Genomic DNA, 22,450 nt, shown 5'->3' on the forward strand with positions numbered 1-22,450 from the left:
ATAAATAATAGAGAGAGAGAGAGATCGTATCTGTTTCTTTTTAACGCACCTCTCTGTGATTATCTGCAAATCTGTCAAACTTTGTTTACTCCAACTGAGATGTAACTAAAGTAGAGAGATGAGGGAAGTTTAGGTGGGAGGTCTGATAGGCAGGAAGTGCTAGAAGGAGGGAGTGAAAATGAAAGATAAAGCACTCAAGATCTTTAGTATCAACCAAGAGAGTCTTTTCCTTCTCCCCCTGTGTATCCGAACTATATTTGGAGTTTTAGATAATGAGATAGTAACTGCTTTGGGTAATAGATTAAACGGATAAGGGGGGGGGGGGAAGAAAGATTGAAAAGTTAAACCAAAAAATAAATAACAATGTAATTAGTAAAAAAAAAATGAACAAAAGAAAAATAACGTCTGCATGAACACTGCAAAGCAATATAAAAGCAAATGGGCCACTCATTTACTAACAGTAGCTAAACATAGTATTAATCTCTTAACTATAATTACAAAAGCTAATTAATATAGGTTAAGTTAGTTAGCTAAACTGTGGGGGGGGGGTGTTTGCAAAGGCTAATCCTTCGCCCTTGCCATTCCAAAAAACAGGGGAGGGGGGGGTATTGAATCCACTAGGGATTACTCATATTTGTATAATGCGCCTAGGGAATGGTCCGGTGCCCTGTGTTCTCTCATGCGAATGTCTGCTCAATGTCCGTTACTGAACGCAGCCACGACCTTGAACCAAGGTTACCAGAAACCCACGGGTTGGTTCACCTTCTCCCCCTCTTCTGACTGGTCAACGACCAATAAATTATAACTGTCTCCCGAAACACGAAAACAATACCTTCAGGCAACGCACTATGAGCATAACTTGGTAAGAACACACCTAGAGAGAATAGAAATAAAAACGTGTGTGTATAGAAGTAAGGAATGCTCTGCATATCGGGGATCTCTCGGAAAAGCAAGGTAAAGAAAAAAAAAATTACACACACATACAAAAAAAAAAGTAATCTGATTATCATTTGGTTTCCTGAAGGTTGTACGAACTCAATATAATTATGAATTTTTACAAGTCACCGTTGAGAAACTTGTGTTCTATTTTTAAGCAGTAATACAAAAGAAATTCTATATAAAATAATAAAAAGTTTATAATTAAATGATACTATACTAAATTAGTAGTATATAATTTCTAAAATTAAAACAAAATACATTTTTTATTCAAACACCATTTATAAACTTCGATAGTGAATGTAGATTAAATGCATCCATGATTTGTTGTTGTTATTATTAAACTTATGCTTTGTATAATTCAAGAACAACATTACATTATATATTAGTTTGCAAGTATAAAAAACAACAACAATACTTTTTGCTTGTAGCATGTTATTACGTAATTTGATTATTTTATTTTTCACAGAAATGTCACTGAACCTTTACTCTTGTTAGTTATTGACACTGGTAGTCAAAGCGCACGAGACTCATCCGACAGGCAGGCGCCCACTGGCATTCTTGCATCCAAGCTCTGCACGCAAAAATCTTACATTACAAAGGAACGAAAATATAGAACAATCATTCTTTTCTTTTTCTAAGGGGGTACTCCTAGAAGGAAAAACGACTTCGACAGCACTAAGCAGTTAGATCGGAGATGGTATAAAATAGTTTTTCTTTTTACCGTTGGCTGGGTATTTACTCTCCGCGTTTTCACTAATCTCAAGCAACAGACAATTTAAAGGTCATGAACCAGTCATTCCACCTGGCACGTTAAAACTGAAAATGTGAAGTCAATATTTGTCCCCCCACCTGAATGTGGCAGGTCGCACTATCCTTGAACCCAGCTTCAACTGCCTCCTACTGCGCCAAGAGAACAGGGGAGGACCAATTCGTCCCCCAATTATAGTTTTATGAATGGTCACGTAAGATTTTCCCACCACCCTACACGACGAAGAACGAGCCTCCCAGCGTTTCGTTTAGGGTCATGACCTCTGCTGCTTTGCGAACAGTACGAAGGTGATTAGAATTTTGTCGGGGAGGTGTCGATTATGGTCTCCACAGGTAACAATGAATCTGCAGATTCTTCGCACAGCAAGCAATACACTTTTAAAGCCTATACCTGGCAATAGGGAGTACCCCCCCCATTTCTCTATAGCACCAACGCCGCCTACACATAACGCCTGGATAAGAGGGAACGAAGTACTGTAAATAAGTTGGTTATAATTAGTCTGAGGCAAAGACATTTCGGACCAACAATCAATTCTCCTTACGTAAATGAAGAAACGCATACTTACTTGACTAGATTCTTCTTCGAAAGTTTTCAGTTGCAGGCATTTCTCCAATTTTTGCAGCCTTCTTTCTGCGAGGTTTATTAGCGTTCCCACAGCCTTATGCAATTCACTGTACAACATCCGGCACCTCTCCAACGAATCCCTATTGAAATACACATAATTACTTCTAGTATATCACAAACGCATATAAAGAACAAACAAACAAAAAAAGTTATTATTATATGTTACGTTTCCAAAGTATATGAATGGTATACGAATATCGATAGTGGAGGAGAGAATTTTAATAAAGCAGGGGATATGAATAGTACCATGCCTTCCCCATTCCTTCCTACGTAAGAGAAAGATCAATCAGTGGCAGGAGGGGGGGGGGGGAATCAGAGATCAGGTATTTTCAAACAAAGAGGCCCAAGGTACAAAACATTACTTAAGCCATTTATGTACAGGATATAACAGATCCTATGTGATTAGATTATGATGTTATATATATATCCTAAGGATTATGATATATATATATATATATATATATATATATATATATATATATATATATATATATATATATATATATATATATATATATATATATGTAGAAAGTATTTTTACCTTGGCTCTGTACTACTAAATCTTGGTATTTCTAATTCTAGCCTAGCTCCCACTGACGAGACCTCAATAAAGGTCGAAACCGGTCTGGGTAGTGGCCCCTTGCCTTTAATACAAAACATTATACATCCCCTTCTTGGAGATGTGTTTTGGCATTAAGGGTAAATATTAAGATTAGTGATCGGAGCTTGTTCCACCTTTGCCACGAGTTGCCCTGGTCCTGCACTACCTGTGGGATCAGTTAGACTTGCATCAATTGCAGGCGCAAACTTGACTTTTAGTCTGTTTGCTTACTTGGGAAATGGAGTAAAACCAGGTTTAAAATTACTTGGTATCTTTAACATATATCTTTAATATATATATATATATATATATATATATATATATATATATCTTTAATATATATATATATATATATATATATATATATCCTAAAGCAGGGCTGTCCGACCTTAGGTAATCCGAGGGCCACACTAAAAAATGATTTATCCGAGGGCCTCATCATAATGCGCATATAGTAATTTGGTAAGCAGCAGCGACACAACCTCCAAAGCTGAACAAACGAACAACACTAATTGCGCGCTCACACTCCCCGTTAGCTCCCGGAGCATGCGCGTTTGAACAAAACTGTAAGAACGCTTCTTTGACACATGCAATATTTGAAAAACACGTGGGTATATAGTGATGTAAAAGCACCAAATAAAATTATCAACATCGAGATTATCGATAGAATTAAAATATCTAATACGCATTCGATTCAAATTGTCGTTTTATTTTTTCGCTCGGGAAAATCAAAACCCACAAGCCGGCCGGACAAAATCGCACCGCGGCCTGCTGGCAGTGCTTTGCACATCCCTATCCTACGGCATGTTCGTTACTTTAAACGTTGGTTCCTAATTGCCTTTTAAGGGTTTTATTATTATTTTAAATGGGTGCTAACTCTTGAACCAACATACTATCAACCAACTGAAAAAATGTTCGTGATATCACTAGTTAAGGCATTTCTTACATATGCCGAAAAGATTTTCAAGATGATTTCTATGTTACTTCGTTTCAAGAGTCCTTAAAACAGAGTAGTTCCAGACACCTCTGAGTTGAAAATTTGTTATAAGTTTTGGTTAAGTTTAATTAAAATTACGGTCGATGGAATTATATGAATTTCACCATCTGGTGTAAAACCCCATCCTGCTTATTGGACGCCTGAAGTTGCTTAAAAATCAAGTGTTTGGCTTAGATGCAGCAAATCCGGATTATCTGACTCTTAATCTACCCATTGAATAGGAATTACATTAAAAAATATGGAGACCAGGATTATGTCTGTTAACAGTGTTCGGACTGTTTTTCTCCCAAGACATCAAAGTTTCCATCCTGAACTTTAGGGAAAAAATCTTTCCAATGTGACTGGCTAACTACCTTCAGATGAAAAGTCCTTACTAAGATTCATCTCATTCTAAATCAGATTCAAACCTAAGTCTTTCCATCCAAAGGTCCAATGCCATATTTCTCGAGAGTGCATTGTGGTGATACTCCCAGGACTTATAAGTCTTCGGAGCCCACAATGAGAAATCCAGATATGCCAATTTGCTTCTTCAAGGTTCTATGGATTCTTATAGTTACTTGTAGAATTGTCTTTCTAACACTTTTTGAGTTCAGTTTTTTTTTTTTTTTTCTCTCTCCAGATTAGTGATTTTCTCTAACAGATATACAAACTGCATATTAATACAGCATTCTGCACCTGTTTGTGACAGGTGCAAAATAGTTCAAACATTTTAATTCAAAATTAACTTGCCGACGGGGAAAAAAAAAAAAAAAAAAAAAAAAGCAAACTTCCTGTTCCAGATATTTCTTTCAATATTACCTCACTCACATATCCTGAGCATGTCTATCTAAAGTGAACTGTATTTCTAATTCGGTTTACTGGCATGTTTATCAGTATCATTTCATCACTTAAAAGCGAATTCGATAAAGAAAAAGAAACATTTAGAAACGCATCCTGCAATGAGAGACATAACCTAGTTCATTTCATCGCCACAAATCTTGTCCCTCCATCACTACATACACAAACAAGTGCAAAGGATCCCAAATATGAAATGAAATACAAAATAATCTCCTCTCACCAGGCTCGAAGACGTTGATTTTGATTAAGGACAGACACTTTCATAAAGCAATACTAAAATAATAATGGGGAGAGCAATTTTTCACCAATATAGAAATCAACAAATTTTGCTGTCACAGACTAAGTAATCTAAGTTATAGCACTGCGCTTGCAAATATCAAAATGACGTCATCTACGTAATAACAAAACGTATATTGTTGCTAGTTGAATTCAAGTTCCCAGTTGGTGTGAAAGCAAAATGCAGGCGATTACTAATAGTATTAACAGGAATTATAATTAGTTAAGCTTTCTACTCAATTGCTGATTCATTCTTATAGCTTAACGGTTGAAAATACAAATTATCATACCTTCATAAGAGTTACAAAAACCTAAAATTGATATTCGTAATTACCTGTAGTCTAAATTATGAGGAGATTTTTGCTGGTAGGATTCCAACTCTTTTAATATAGTTTGGCCTTCCTCCTCCAGATGGCGTAAGTGATCATCCTGGAAAGTTTGGCTCACGTACCTCTTTTGCTGTTCGATCATTTGGCAAGTTAATGTTACAGAAGGCGGCACCCGACTACTTTTAAGTTCCTGCATAACTCTCACTAGACGGCGCCCGGAAAGGCGACACCCATTCACGAACGGCTCTAAGAACTGAGATTGAAGGTTGAAAAAATAAATAAATAAAAGGGGTTACATTTGATTATTATTATTCTATAATAATGAGACACAGAAATGATTCTAACGTTTATTTTATTTATTGATTGGTTTTTTTTATTCTTACTTTCTTATTCTTACTCTGTAAGACTGGCGCAGCTATGAGTAATGAGAAAATACAACAGAAGGAAGTTGAATGTTCTATTGTGACAGTTTTTAAATCTTACGCGTTAACTTAATTATTAACCAGCGCATATTTGAAAAGAAAATCACATCACGCGACTACTAGAAAAAAATAAAATAAAATAAAACATGTAACGTGAATAAAAAAAAAAAAAAATACATCGCACCACGCAACAATATAATGGAACTTTACTGTAATCAACAAACAGCATATTGCCACCTATCGGTACAAAATTAGCAGACTTAAAAAAAAAATTAGAAACAGGTTTTCTGCTATGCCGTTTATGACGTAATTGTCGATGGCAGCGCACCCTCTGTAATTAGAAACATTCACGATTTCTCATAAATAAAAAAATAAACATTTTCAATTAACATCTACACTTATGTTCAAGATGATTCACTGTTAATTGAAATTAAACAAAACATTTTAAACAGAAGTCGTTTAATATCTTTTTAGCATGTTTAATTAAATGAGTATTTAAGAAATAATTAATTAAGACTGAAATGACATACTATTGATACAAGGCTTACCTTACGAAATCCCATCCATTCCTGATGGTCATAAGCATAGGTTCCACCATGTTCCACTAACAGTTGATCTCGTTTGATTAATTTCTGGAGCTTTTCCATTGTGGCCACAATTTCATACTATCGAAGAAGATCGTAAATTTTAAGCCATTTATAACTGCATTTTTAGCATGTAAATCAAAACTGGAAGAGTGGCTCCCAAACATTTGTCCGAAAATAAAACAGATTTCTAAATTGTAACAAAACAAAATGCGGCCATAATTTCAACAATGCATATTTATATTTTAAAATGAGCACTGAATTTCATGTTTAAAAAAAAAAAAAAAAAAACTATTTTACTTCCATTAACGATATCAAATATACGAGAGTGGTTTGAAAAGTTCTCGGCTTCGACCATAGATAGCAACACTATCGGCAAGATTTTTTTTAAAGTTGGTACATCTGTCATAAGCATCCATGTGAAATTGCAAGTCATTCTATCAAGTAGTTTGTTTTATACAGCTGTCTGAAGCAAATGTGTTATCTGTATCCCTTCAAATGGATAAAATTGTGTATCGTGCGGTTATAAAATTCTTTGTAAAACTAGATTTAACTCAAAAAGAAATTCATTCGAAGTTCATAAAAGTTTATGGGCACTCTTCTCCTTCGTTTTTGACAATTAGGAAATGGGCTGCCGGGTTTAAACGTGGCCGTACCAGCCTTGAAGATGATCCACGTGAAGGACGTCCAAAAAGTGTACAAGACCAGAAATCATTGGTCAAGTGCACGATATAGTATTGGATGACCGGCGAGTCAAAGTGCGTGAAATTGCTGAGACTATAGGCATTTCAAAAGAACGTGTAGAATATATTTTGCATGAAGAATTGCAAATGAAAAAGCTTCGCGCAAGATGGGTGCCGCGCTTGCTCACAGGAGATCAAAAAAGCACTCGCATGAAAATCTCTGAACAATGCTTAGAATAAAACTGATTTTAAAACTTTTCAGACCACCTTCGTAAATAATTTTGCGCAGACAATTTCAATGGTTTCGGTAGTAAGTCCAAAAGTGTGGGAACCTCTGTTCTGGAAAGTATATATTTGAGGATCTTACCTTAACTCTACTGGACGGAAAGGGATTGATATCAACACGTTCGAATCCTCTTTTCCAGACAATAACCGTATTGATAGCGTTTGGAATATTGGCCTAAAAGATAAACGCAAAAATTATATTTAAAACTTCTTTCTAAATACTAATGTTATATTAATTAAGAATGGCATGATAATTAAAACAAACAAAAACACACAAATAAAACTGCTTGTTACACAATACAAAATATATACCTCTAATAAACAAAATGCTTCGTCTATAGTACTCCAAACTTTGTCTGTAGCTCCTGTGGTATCTACAATAATCGAGAATCCACTGGATACGACTTCTTTCCTAACAAAATAAAAATAACATAAATTTTACGTTCAAATGCACTTTAATAACTGTTGATCATTTAGATTCAGTTGATAGCAAATATACCTATTGTTAACTGTAAATGGCTATAATATTGCAATAAAAGATGTATTGTTTAAAAATCGGAACCAAGTTACCTGGCGAATGATCATAAGATTGTATACACGCAAACGTAATCAAGAAACCTAAAGGAAGTGAAGTATTATCGGATAGATATATACAATAAATAATTTTTTAAACTGACATGAAAATCCCTGATAGCCAAGGGCAGAAAGACTAATGAAGAGAAAGAGCGAGGGGGGGGGTATTTTATGAAAGTGCTATCACACATGAGATATATAAAATGGATAAAGGGGGGGGGGGAAGAGAAGGGACGACTGTTAAAAACAGGTATACTTGTCTTTCGTTCGATCTCACATTAGCAGGGTTCAAATTGTTGCTAATTGTAAGGATAAAAAAAAGAAGAAAAGTCTGCTAAACTGGTTGTATCATCTCACTAGTCTAGCGGCAAGCAAATAGACACACCTAGATGTGAGTGACCACCAGGATATTTCACACACACCAGTCTTCTCAGCTTATAAAGAAGTATACATTATTCATCTTAATTGTCTACGCCTGTTAATACACATAATAGATCGGTTTTTATGTGTGAAAGTAAATGCCTGCATAATTATGTTTTTTTTTTCTTGCTTCTTATCATACACATTAAAAAAAAAAGAAAAAAAGTTCTTGTCTGTTGAAACTTTGTCATAAACTTAATTTTCAAACGAACTCAGATAAACATTTAGAATCAGGAAGTATTCGTTAGAGAAAAATAAAATAAACAGAACAATCAACCACTTATGACGTAATAATCATCGATGGCAGCGCACCCTCTGTAATTAGAAAGACACATCACAACTAAATATTATACTATTTATTTTTTATTTCATCTCAATAATAAAAACTTACTTTGGTACTGAATGGAAGTACATAAGCAATTGAGCTAACTGAGTTGGACTGATGTCTGGATTTTCTTTAAGGGCAAAGCAAAATATGAGCACGATACTCCTCCCTTCAAGATCCCTTGAACCTGAAAAATGTTTATATATTTAGAAATCCGTGACAGTCTTTAATAAATAAATTTATAAAGAAAATTATTTGATTAGATAAAACGCGTTTAAACACTGTCAGTGGGTTTTTCCGATAATAATTACGTATGACCTCTAGTATGGGTCCTTAACTTTCTTAACCTACTGCGAACTAAAAGACAAGGAGTTCACAATAGCCGGCATGTGCAGACAGGAAGTTGCTTTCCCATCCCCTATACTTTTTTTTCCCTTCCCTACTTCCCAAATACTTTTTTTTTTTTTTTTTTTTTTTTTCAGGGAAGACGCATTCGTCTTACACCGGAAGCACTGCCCTCCGGAGTCAAATGATGCATTACTAGCATTCTTGGAATGTTCCGAAGATGACCTTATGAGACGTGGTTTGGGACAGCCTTACATTGAAATGAAGAATATCGCGAATTGAGTTCGTATAATTGTAAACTGTTCAGATGCAAATCAGCAATCATTTTTGCTTGTAAAATTTATTTGCACATCAAAAAAAAAAAAAAAAAAAGTGACATCTGAAGGATAATGTACAGTATAGATTATATCTCAAATATCCCAATGAAGCTTCTCAGAAAGACTTCATGGAGATATTTGAGGTGTACGTAAATCTACGGGCTTGGCTTGGCTTGGGGATACCGTCTTTGTGGCAATGTCAAAGAAAGGCCTATCCCCTTGAACTGAAAAAGACGTGAATTCTAGTGTCAAAAAAAGCAAGGAAATTTGCCGTTTTTCCCCCCCAAACGCAACTGAGTTCATTAGCCATTGAACTCAATCTTCCAAATGTGCTGTAAGTGTCCATCTTGTATTGATAGAATTATCATAGAGTCAAAGATTTTTCCCCAACAAATTAAAGTTTCAAAAATTATCTTTAAATACACTTCTCATCTAAGATTATGGTACCGTGACTGTTGTATGGCTTTTGAAGATTACCTCAAGCGCTTGGATCGGTGTACATCCGGGTTAAATTTTGTGTGGGTTCCTCTCTTACACGTGCGAAATTTTTCGTACCGACTGACAGCCGATAAGAGGTCTACGCCTTTATAAATGGACCGAACATATTCCAGTAGCAATGGATAACGATGTGGGTCTGTAATATTCGACAAGGCCTAACTAGAAGTAGTCAATGTAGGTGTGGTGGGGTAGTTATCATAGCATGTCCCCAGGCAATTGTCAGAACACAACGGGGGTCTGATGTCATGGTCTGGGTGGGAAAAACGGTACACGTGGATGGGGAGAAACATAAAAGATCACTGAAGGGCATCCGCATACCGATAGAACACTATTGATGGGGAGGAGGGAAGTATGGAAAAAGGGTTACGTCGATTTCTTTGAAAAGTAAAGTAATGCATCTTAGGGTGGAGAATTTTATCAAATAATCACGCAGGTAAGAATAAACTAATGAGATAATTGATTAAGCGTAAATAGATGATTAAAAGCGGTGTTTTTATGTGTGCGGTCACGTGTAAAAATAACTGAAGAAAGTGTTATGTGCCAAATGACGTAGAGGAAAATGAAAACAAATAACCTCCTTTCCCGTTTGGTTGTAAGACTCATTTTTAGACACTTTTTTTGATTAATAATCGAAAGCTACTTTCACTGATACTCCAGAATGTCAATATTTTCCCTCTTCTGTCATTTCAGAACACACACACACACACACACACATTAAATACGGAAGATGCACAATGGATATAAAGATCGAATTCACATGTACTAATAATATACACGTCTTACCTGGTAAAAGAGCTAGTTTGGAATGTAGAACACAGGGATCCAGCTGTCCTATCGTTGTTGGCTGAGTTAACGTATTGTCATAGTAACCATCGTCATGCTCTTCATCTTTACACGAAGGCATACTACACATATCTTGAGATTCGTCATCCTTACTCTTCTGAGATGCTTTGGATGCTTCGCCTTCTGTCAATGACGAATCTGGAATTAAAATATGATGTTTTATCTACCTTTAGCGCGCAACACATTAACGCGCAAAAAAAAAAATGTTTCAGTTTCATTTATCATCAAACTAAAACTATGCATTCGGTTTAGAGATGTCTACTGAATTGTGTAAAAATCATGAAAGAGGAAGTCCGATTAAAATGTGCCGAGATAACTTCAACCTCGATACAAAATTATCCGTGACCAACACTCAGAGTTTAAATCAATTTTAGTTCCCGGTTGATTTATTATTTAAAATGCTAGAAAGGAAAGTATTGAATAAAAAATCAAATACATTTTCTTGTCATAAACGCCTTTTTAAGGAGAGTCTATCTCCTTAACTTCTTTTCTTCACAGGATTACTATTTTTCACTTAGGCTACAATGCTGGATGGGTTCTCGATCTTAGCAGTTAATCCTAGGATACCGCAGACTTATCTGGTTTTTAATTGTGACTGCAAATACGATCCACAATTTCGCTGATGGTTCAAATAAGAAAGAGGAGAGTGATAAACGAACACAAATTAAGAGATTTAATAGCTTATCTACTTCACTTTCTTACGTTCATGCAATAAAATACTTCTGTTACAGATAAAAATGTTTTTTCTTAAAAACATCTATAAAAATGCTTCACATTTCGTAGTGGAGAAATTAGCTTATTGGCTACACTGCCATTGATTTTCAACATCTTTATAGAAATGTTTCTGCTGCAAGTATTTATCACAGATATTTTCGCATGGTGTTCGGAAATGTTTCTAGAATTACCAATGCCCATTAGTAGGAAAAGAGACTAGTAATTCTCCTTTTCCCCACTCATCCTAAAACCAGCCAACATTTATTTACAGATTAAATCGAAAATCATGGAACACTTTCATCACCTCCATTGTTCATCTTCAAAAAAAAAAAAAAAAAACCCGATACAAACTAAAAATCATCATCATCAAATTCCTGCCATGTACCCTCAAGGGGTGTACAGGATAATTATGATAGTACTACATGAAAAACTTACATCATTACTAACTTCCTATCTACAATTTTCCTCCAAATCAATCTGTTACCTGTCAAGACTACAACATTATCATATCTTATATTTCTGTCTTCTAAGCACTTTGTACCGTATCAATCCACCTATATCTTGGTCTTCCTCTGGGTCTTTTTCCTGCCAACCTGGCAGAAAACACTTGTTTTGCTAATCTTTCCTCTCCCATTCTGTTTAAGTGACCTTGAGATTAGCTCTGCTAACATATTCCTGGATGCTAACAAACAAAGTATTTTAATTTAATAAGTTTTTTTTTTTCACCAAACCTTCTATACGCGTATAGTAAACTGGAAACAGCCTAATGGCAAAGAGTATAATTTTTATAGTTAAATTATCCCATCTCCTTTCCAACGAACAGGGGAAAAAAGTGGGCTAGCAGTTTGGAGAATTTATAATTTTTATAAGCAGTCATGAGATCATTTATAAAATCCTTCTCTTTCAAACCATCTCTTTCTTAAAAGGTCTAGATGATAGAATCGTTAACTCACATCCTGCTAAACCATTCTGCGCAACTTCTTCCCATGTTTATCATATCAAGTGAAGTTAGGATGGTAAGAACAGATACTACGTTCATTCTTGACCATGATGCGTACGTCTCTAAAAGTCATGATAAAAGGGGGGGGGGGGTTTGAATTTGTTATATCATTTCGAAAGAGATCGTAGTGTCATATTAACACAGCCCTTTAACCATTCCAAAAAAAAAAAAAAAGTGGGTGTTATGGTGTGTGTGTGTGGGGGGGGGGGACGTAGTTCACAGTACTAACACTTTTTGTAGCACTTACTGAGCTTCATTTTGCGGTTTTAACATTCCAAGTAAATACAGGTGAAAAATCCGGTTTGCTACTATGGGTCACATTAACTTGCATGTTGACCTTTAAAAAAAATAAATAAATAATAGGGTATAAAAAAAGTTGAAATAAATAAAACCAAATTTCGTTATTCAAAATATGAATGACTCATCGGAAACACGCAATCCAAGCTGTGCCCAAGATCATTACTGAAATTTTTTCTACGGGAATTTTGTCACAGGACCTTCACTCACACAATAAGAACCTATTCTCAAGGGTAATTAAACGAAAAACCTTGGCATTAATTGCACAGGTGAATCATTCTTAGCGGGATAATGATCTTTACAGGCAAGAGTGGCATGAATAGATTAAGATACAGGAAACGCTCAGCTTCAGATGCAAAAATTCAAGAGCAGAAAGAGATGAAAGCTAAGATCTTTATTAGCTTGAGTGAAATAAAAATATATAAATCTGAAAATGGGATTATATCCCCCTCCTCGCTTAAAAATGACTTCCAAACTCGGTTAACTTTTCTCGATGATGATGAGATTGATTTAAACAAATTCCGTAAACAATATACTCTCGGAATCCCCCTGTCTGTCGCTTCCGAAATAATTTTTAGAATCGCCTCGTTTTTAGAAGTCTCTGGTCCGATGCGTTGTACGCATCCATTTATCATATCATCTGATTCCATCTGGGACTGAGATCAAAATCTAGACGATTATGTCCCGGAAAAAAATATCAAACTCTGAAAATGGCATAGGGGGCGCTCATTTAAAGTAGATTTCGTATGATGGTCACATATCTGCTTATTTAACTAGCAGTATCATCGACCCAACATTACACAGGCGAAAACACGTGATGTTAATGGCATACATACCCACAAACACCATCTCTCTCTCTCTCTCTCTCTCTCTTTCTCTCTGTTGCGCGCGCGTTAACTACCTAATAGCATTATGGGTTAAAGACCGCAGCTGAAGGGGAAACTGCGAGCTAAAGTCCTCTTCACGTCACAACCCGCTTGGGAAATACGGGACGTTGGTTTTCACAACGGATGCATAAAATGTAGCTGCCAGAGAAGCAACAGTGAATGTCATGCACGAGTATTCAACTGGTATGTGGATCCACATTTCCTGCATTCAACTGATTCGACTTTCGGAATCATGCGTCTCTGAATTCTTTCTTAGTATGCGTGGCATTTAATAAAGGGCAGGAGATGGGGGGAGGGAAGAAAGGGGATAACATGCCCTTCAAAAAATGTACGACTGGCCCATTAAAAATCTGGTCGTATATATAAATTCTTAAACCAGAAACTGTTGATGTCTAGCATTCCATAATAAGCGGGCAAATCGTATGTACATCATGATAAACAAGTGTTCATAACTGATCATTCTTATGTCAGACAGCTATTCCGTTTTATCACACAGTCTGGCCTTGATTGGCGAGGTACGTTGATATAAACTCGCAGTCCGGACGTACTTCAATTATCAAAGAAAGAATCGAATGCACAGCAAATATAAGTCAAGCAACCGATTACATAGCCTTGTTTATCACTACGTTTAGGCTGTTGTTTATTATTTTGTTATCAGTTATTTAAAGGCAGCAAGAATGATATATGACATATAACTTCAAAAAAAAAAAAAAGTAATTATACGAAGTCTGATCGAGAGTGCTGAGATTGAAGTATGGAAACCAAAAATGCAATTTAAAGCAGGCCCCTCCTACTCTTGTACGCCCTTGTTCTGCATTGCTAGAACATTCCAAACACGTCCTTGCATCGTTTCCTTATCGTATTTTATCGAACTGTTTCACTATAAAATATTTCGCTTCTGAATGTTTGCTTATCGAGAGGAAATAGTGGGGGAGCCATACGGAGTTGGGTTGAAATTAGGACCGAAACAACCAAAGTTATATGGCCAGCGTATTTTGAAAAAAAAAAAAAAAAAAAAAACGTTCCTCGCTTTCTTGATGGGATTCGCATCAGTCTTTCCAATGGAAAGGCAAAAAATTTCGCGATTTCTTTGTAACTGCCCTCTCAAGTCTGGCATCACGCATGTCCAGAGGACTTGGATCAAATACCTGGGATAGTTTCGTCAAAAATTGTGGTTCAAGTAGGAATAGGTGTGCAGGTGCATTGTTATGGTGATTTTTCTATTCTAAAATTCTCCTTCGTTTCTGACATCAACACTCCAAAACGTCGAAATAAAAACAGTAAGTTGATGGTTTGGTCTAGTGGAACGCACTTCAGCCACTGTTTCTTCATTTCTAAAACACGTTAATTCTTCCAGGATGCTCACCGCATGCGATATTCATTCGCTGTTGATACGATGAAAGTAATCATAAAAAAAATTTACAGCTCATCGTGCCAATGAGAATGATATAAGATGTTCATTGAGAATGAGCAGCCCCATAGGGCGATAGGTAAACAACGCCCTCTAGTTAGAAAGAAATCTGGGTTCGAGGCTCAAACTTGGTTGCAGGATTTTGTTTCTCTAATCTTGTATTACATGTTTATTGGCCTGAAGTGGCTAGAAAAACATGGTTCCCTTATTATCCGACCCATAGCCCAACCACAATAACAATGCACCGCTGCTTGTTAACAAGAGGAGGAGGGGCCTGCTTTAAATTGCATTTACAATTTACAATCTTTCGTGGGTGAATTGACATAAAAAAACCACCCGAACTGGTCAGAGAACACACATAAAATATAGAGTAATACAATGGAGGTCATAGTTACTTCTCATAATCTAAGTAGCCTACCAACAAGAGAAACAAAGTAGTCTTTAGATCTTGATCAGACTTCATATAATTGATAAACTAAACAAAAGTATTTACTGAAATATATATATACAGAAAGTAATCTATGAAGGAAGGAATAAGGAATGTCAGGTTGTTTCTGTACACTGTTAAAGCAATATTCAGAATCGACAAGAGTGGGAGGGAGATTGAACCAATACAAATTGTTAGGTCCAGATTGGAGAAGACCTTTTTTTTTTCCCCGCCAGTTCCCGAAATCCTTCTCTTCGTCCCTGTCTATATTACTGAAAATGTGCATTTGCAAATCTCATTATGCAACTGAATAATTTTTCTTTTTATAGTGATTTCGTCTCCCAATTACATTATATAAATATGCTAACGGTAATTACTGTATTTGGTTAGAGGGCGGCACTATCTGTATGACAGGAATCGGCTACGATTGAAGTGTAGTATCTGTATCAAACGAAACAATAATTTGGTTGAGTTCGAACAAATGATAAAAGTTTTCACGATTATGTCTGAACTACCGAGACTGCAATGCCTCAGTCATGGCAATGGAAAGGAAATAATGATAAATGCCGATTGTCTTCGGTTTGCTGCTCTTCTACACTGTATATCCTTTTGATGAGCCATGAGACTCTCAAGGACGGTGGGAAGAGACAGAGCGAAACGAGGGAGGAGTTTCCTATTAAAAAGAAAACGAATGAATGCAGTTATTGTTGGAGTTCGACTAATTAATAACCTTTGCCAGAAGTTAGGAGTTTACGATGAACATGAGCAACGCATGCTAATTAACTTTACGATTAGGTAACCAATGCAATGTCCATGTAATCACGTTAATTATTTAGTTGCCAAGCAACCACTTCATCATTAATGCCGAAATTGACACCGATACTCAATTTAGGGAGGAGATTCGATCCAAAACAACATACCACTGTTCTAGAATTTCCAACAAGTCTGTAGACATATCCGTATCTTATAAAAAGATGTAGCCACAATGCCCATACAGTAATACCGACCTTGGACTAAATAGCCACGAAGCCTGTAAAAAAGCGTGTAAGCTCCTCTGAGTCTGCGTGCCGAAATTCGCCACTTTTGGCACGCACAGTGAGCACGACCTGTCATGAATGCAAAGTGCAACAGACACGACATATAGCAACCTTTCCCAGGGTACCAATCTCACGCCAACCAAGTCAAATTCAAATTTGTATTCAAATACATCTGTGCCTTGTAAACTTTGTTACACTGAAGTAGATCACTTGAGAAATCCCTTCAGTAATATCATGTTGTCTCCCACTGTGAATAATATCTGACTTTAAATCAGTTTTTCTCTGATAGGTAAAGAGAGAAAGAATAATCCAAATAACTTTAAGAGTGAAGCGATTATCGATGATTTCTGTAATTGTTTTAGCAATGCTAGGTCACATAGAAATATATACTTATGGGAGGAAGTCGGTCATAGTCCATCCTATCCTTTATAAAACTTCCATGATGTTTTTTTTTTTTTTTTTTTTTTTTTTTGTGAGGAGGAGGAGGAGGAAGGTGACTACTTCATCCTCCATCAAACGGCATTTTATTTATAGTTCTCCATTCATTGCAAACAATTACCCATACATATAACGAACTAAGATACAGATCATCGTAAGGTAGAAACCATAACGCCAAAGTGTACAAGGTAGTAACAAAATTTAATTATGTTATTCGAACTCCTACGCACTTGGATAACAGTAAACAGTTGATTAGTTTGAATTCCGAAATTTATCATTCCGCTAATCGGATCATGTTCAATTACCGCAGTCCAACCTTACACAGAAATAGTTGACCTATTTTTGAAGTTGTATGTTAGCACGTAAACCTTCACAGATAAAAGGCGTTGATGCTCTGATTTATTAACACTCGAGTAAACACAATACTTTAAAAAGAAGAGGGTGAGAAAATACGTGATAGTATCTTATGTATGATCGATTACATCATGAACTGCTTCTTATATCACAAAGAGTAATATTTTTCCACTTAAATGACTAAACTACATAATAACACATTTCGCATGGGTGTTTTCATGCTGAATTGCATTAACGTTATCCTTCAATGATTAATTATCCTTAAAAAAATAAAGGAAAAAAAATTAAAACTCAGTAAACCACTCTGATTTTATTAATTTTATTATTAAAATTATGCGTGAAATTGTGAAAGGTAAAATTTCTATGCATATTTACATATTTAATATAATAAATTATCAATTTATTATTTTAAATTATAGCATACTATAATTTAAAATAATTAATTGATAATTTTATTATAGATGGCGCGATCACTCTTGGCCTTGGTCCAAGAAATGCCTGCGCGAAGTTGAAACAAAAAATATGATGCTATAATCAACTTTGATTTAATGAGCAATTTGAAAAAACGATGAAATATTATATATAAAAAAAAAACTGCAGAGGAGTAACGCAAATATAAAACAGCTACAATTTCGTTTAAAAAAATCGGTAATTTATTTAATAAACAAAAATGACATGCGTTTTTTTTTTCTTTTAAGCATGCGCAGTCCAAACAGTACGTTAACTTCATTTAATAACCATTGATTTATTCACTGGCAAATCGCCTGCCCATTTCAGCTAAATTACTTAAATGGCATTATATTTCATAAATTAATATTACAGTGATTAATTTACATAGACCATTGAACGCAGCATAATAAAATATTCACAGGATAAATGTTTAATCCGTGTTTGAATTGTCAAAACACATTCATTAATTCCACATTATAATTTATCATCTACGAAAGCTTTTCCTTGGAGCATTTCTTTACTTAAAAATAATTGGGTAGTTCTCAAAGAGCCGTCGTATAGTTGGAGTTTCAGAACAAAATCGATATTTTTGTTTTCTTAGGATTTACAAAGTACTACTAAACCAAGTTTAGAAATTAATTTATTTGCTTCATAATTATATGATGCAATTATTAATAATAATAATAATAATTAATTGTATCATATAATTATGAAGCAAATAAATTATTTTCTAAGCTTAGAAAATTTTGAATAAAGTTTGTACAATTTGCTACACCATTTTAAATCATGAATATTTATGACTTAATTTCTCTAAGTGCCAAAATACATCTATCTAGGGTTTGGATATATGGCAAAATATGGCAAAAAGATAACCTAAAGCCCTTTTCAGGACAAATGGCAATGCTGTAGCCAATGAAGTTTTTACTGAGGCTCGGCTATTGCCGTTACCAGCCATGATACCAGCCATGACTAGAGCTTTTTAGCTCAATAACACCCCGCCCACAAAACAGATTTTCTTCATTCAGATAACCGGATAAAGAGTCAAGGACTCAGTCCATCGCCCAGTTCTTTTATTTATCTTTTATTTATTTATACATCTATCTAGGAGGATGGGAATCGACCGTGAGATGCGGTGATTGATTCATTAATGCCCTGGGAGGTAATGGATGGCAATGCAATGCTGCACCAATGAAGTTTAACTGAGGTTCGGCTGTTGCTGTTACCCCTTGGGCGATGAGTTTTTGAGTTCGCTCTCTTAAGGTTTTTGCCTTAAGGGAGCAATTTGAATCTCCGGGGAAAGTGTTCTCCGGCACGGCCCGCTGAGGGGCTTTGTCGGCGAATTATTTTCTTCGGAATTTGAGCGGTTCTGCTCGGTGATTGGGGAGCCCGTCATTGAGTGGAACCAACGCTGAGATATGGACGATCTTTCGCCCACTATGGAGTGGCCTAGAGATCGTCCGATTTTTTGAGATTTCACCTTTACTTACATAGTCAGTGATTAATACCCTTGGAGGGTAATGGATGGCAATGCGCTAATGAAGTTCTAACTGAGGCTCGGCTATTGCTGTTACCTTCCTGCCGTGATCAGAGCTTTAATAGCTCAATAACCTTATCCCTACAGATAACGGGGAAGATGAAAAGCATTCTTGCTTCTCCCCTTTAAGCCAGTCCTTATAAGGATACATCTATCTATCTACACAAAAAGAGTCCTTTTTAGGACTTCAGGGTAACGGATGGCAATACCGTAGCTAATGAAGTTCTAACGGAAGCTCGGCTATTGCTGTTAAACCAATTTAAGGGCAGAAATAGAAAAAATATATATATAATTACAATATGTAAAATATAATAATATACAAATATATACGAACTTAGATGACCAACTAGCGCCCCTGGCGGTAAAAAAAGAAATGTAAAGAAAAAATATTGAAAACAAATATTGTTTTCAAAATCTGAAGAGAAATTATGTAATGACAACCAGATAGACAGATATATCTAATTGTCATATTACCATAATATGTAACAAATCCACTTAAAAGTGATCAGTCGGATAAAATTACAAGTGTGTGTTTTTAACAGAGTGTATTGTTTTCAATGGTTTAAAGATAAGATTAGTCGTAAGAAGGGCACAGCCGGAAGGTCCTTTTCGCTTTCACGGTAGTGTTTGGTTCCAGTGTTTAGACTGTCATGAACACTGTTTGTGGCATTGTACTCCATGCCTGAATTTGATTGACGGAACAAGACCACACGTAGTGCCACTTGCGGAGAAAGTAAGAAACTAAAATAAGAATAGTGATGGCTTTGGGTTTCTGCTTCATGGATTGAAAGCGCTTACCCCCAAAAGGTATGAAAGCAGTCCCAGCTGTTTATATTTTCAAGGAAAATATAGTCTGATTTGAAGCCGAAATTGGAAATAATTCCATAAATTTAACAGTGATTCTAAATACCAAACTTCATTATTATTTTTTCTTTTTCTAGTAATAAAATCCATCCAATCAGGATCGAGGAGGGAATAACATATATTAAAAAAATAATAATAATAATAAAGCCAACAGGTAATTTGCTGCAAATTAATTTCTGAAATTCTGAATTAATTAAAAGTCTTAAATAATTAAGAATGTTAATTGTTTGTACACAGCAGATGCTACCTAAACCACACCATTAAAACTTTGATTATACTAATCAAACTATTATCAAGAGACATCAGCTATCAAAATCAAGAAATTCTCACCAAAAATATATAAGTCCATAGAATGTGCTATACTAATTGAAAACTAACATCCCCTCCCCCCCCCACTAAATTACTCAAGCTAGAGTACATAAACACCTAAAATTAGAAGGAAAAAAAATGTTCATCATCGAAATGATGTGTGCGATTTAAGAAAGTTAAACAAGGCAAAGAAGTTTCAAACATTATTAAAACAATATTCAATATTTTCGATATAAAGTTTTTTTTTTATAAAATATAATTAAACTATTTATAAAATAATCAATTATGTACAGTTTGCATTTTTTTAAAATATGCAAATACACCATCTTACTTTTTATATAAATCTATTGAAAATTATTTTTCATACTCAAAATGAATTGAGAACCCCGTGTGGTGACCAGGAAAGAAATGGCGCCAACGCAACCTGTGCGTGTCGTAAGAGGCGACTAAAATAGATGCTGAGGTTTCGCTCTCTCAAGTTTCTTCCGGAATTTTGCTCCCGGTGAGGGGGGGGGAGTTGCCCTGAGAGAGCATTTCGAGTCTCTAGGGAGGGTATTCTCCGGCGTGGCCCGTGAGGGACCTCGTCCGTGGACGCTTTTCCCTAGAATATGAGCGGTTCTGCTCGGTGGGGATGGGGGAGGGGCGTCACTGAGTGGAGCCGTCACTGAGTTGGACGATCTCTCGGCCACTATGGAGTGGGCTAGGGATCGTTTTAATTTTTAGAGAGGGCTTTACTTACATATCCGCCCCGCCGTAGCCCATGCATGTCGTACGAGGCGACTAAAATGAGTACCCAGGGAGGGTAATGGATGACAATGCTGTAGCCAATGAAGTTCTAACTGAGGCTCGGCTATTGCCGTTACCCAGCCATGACTCAGTAACATCCCATTCACACATTTTCTTCAGTCAGATGAAGGGATAAAGAGTCAAGGACTTGGTCCATCTCCAAAAAAATTTAAATTGAAAATTTTCAATAACTATATAGTATAGTGAGAAGAAACACACGTATAAACCACAGTGAAAATTATTTAATTGTAAATATTTCATCCTAAGTATCTTAGGACATCATCAGTACAGTATTTAAACAAAAATTAGGAATAACATACAGTTAGGGAGCATGATTACAATAGAATCTCATGAAAACGTGCATAACGTGCTAAAGTAGTACAACAACAAACAAACAAACAAAAAAAAAAAAAAAAAAACGTTAATTATTTAACACAGTTTTGTATGATAATTTCCCATACTTTAGGAATAGTAAGAACGTCGTTGCGGTTTAGGTTTGGTCTGTGTAGTAGGGCTTCAGAACTTTCTTTGTATAAACGTTCGTGTTTAAATAAAGATCTATGTAAAAGTTTAGCCTTTTCCCAATGGATCCTATGGTTTGGATTTTCAATTCCGTGTTGAGAGAGGCCAGATTTCTGCGGTTTAAGAAGACGAATGTGGTCTTGATGTTCCCAGATGCGTTTCTGAACAGACCTACCTGTCTGTCCAAAGTAAGATAATTTGCATGAGCATGGAATCTCATAAACACCAGGTAACATCAAGGGTGAGAATTTGTCCTTAGGAGAAGGTAATAAGTTGTAAATTTGGTTGATAGGTTTGTAAGTAGTGGCAAAATTGTATTTCTTCATAATTTTAGAAAGACGTTCTGAGATGCCTTTAACGAAAGGTATGGGAATCCTATGCACTTCTTCCTGTCTGGTTTGATGTATGCAGAAGTGACTGATGATTTTTTGAGTTGTTTTGGGATTATATCCATTTAGGATGGCTGTATTTTTTGATAACTTCTAATTCCTGGTTTAAAGATTCTTCAGAGGAGCAGAATTTGTGTGCTCTGGAAACTAGTGATTTAATAATGCCAGATTTCTGAGATGGATGATGAGCAGAAGAATTGTGAATGTAGCGACCTGAGAATGTAGGCTTGCGAAAGACGGAAGTGGCGATGGAACCGTCTTCTTTTCTTTTAAAGTGTAAATCCAAAGAAGAGATACCCTGTGGAGATTCTTTTTGTAACGTAAAGTTGACGCGATGATGAAGAAGGTTAATTTTATCTAGAAA

At 35.8% G+C, this 22,450-nt stretch overlaps 1 protein-coding gene across 1 annotated transcript in view; it reads right to left on the reverse strand.

Annotated features, from left to right (window-relative positions):
- LOC150103454 (puratrophin-1-like) overlaps window positions 1–22,450 on the reverse strand; it is a 221,867-nt gene that overhangs the window by 194,297 nt on the left and 5,120 nt on the right. The window contains exons 2-8 of the mRNA XM_090398483.1: window positions 10,608–10,805; window positions 8,731–8,851; window positions 7,659–7,758; window positions 7,429–7,521; window positions 6,343–6,459; window positions 5,378–5,625; window positions 2,274–2,412 (exon numbers count right to left, since the gene is read on the reverse strand). Coding sequence (XP_090254609.1) covers window positions 2,274–2,412; window positions 5,378–5,625; window positions 6,343–6,459; window positions 7,429–7,521; window positions 7,659–7,758; window positions 8,731–8,851; window positions 10,608–10,805 — 1,016 coding nt within the window. The remainder of the gene's footprint in view (window positions 1–2,273; window positions 2,413–5,377; window positions 5,626–6,342; window positions 6,460–7,428; window positions 7,522–7,658; window positions 7,759–8,730; window positions 8,852–10,607; window positions 10,806–22,450) is intronic.

The sequence above is a fragment of the Typopeltis vanoorti genome, chromosome 9 (assembly GCF_054136105.1).
Source record: "Typopeltis vanoorti isolate ZY-2024b chromosome 9, IOZ_Tvanoo_1.0, whole genome shotgun sequence".
NCBI lineage: Eukaryota > Metazoa > Arthropoda > Arachnida > Uropygi > Thelyphonidae > Typopeltis > Typopeltis vanoorti.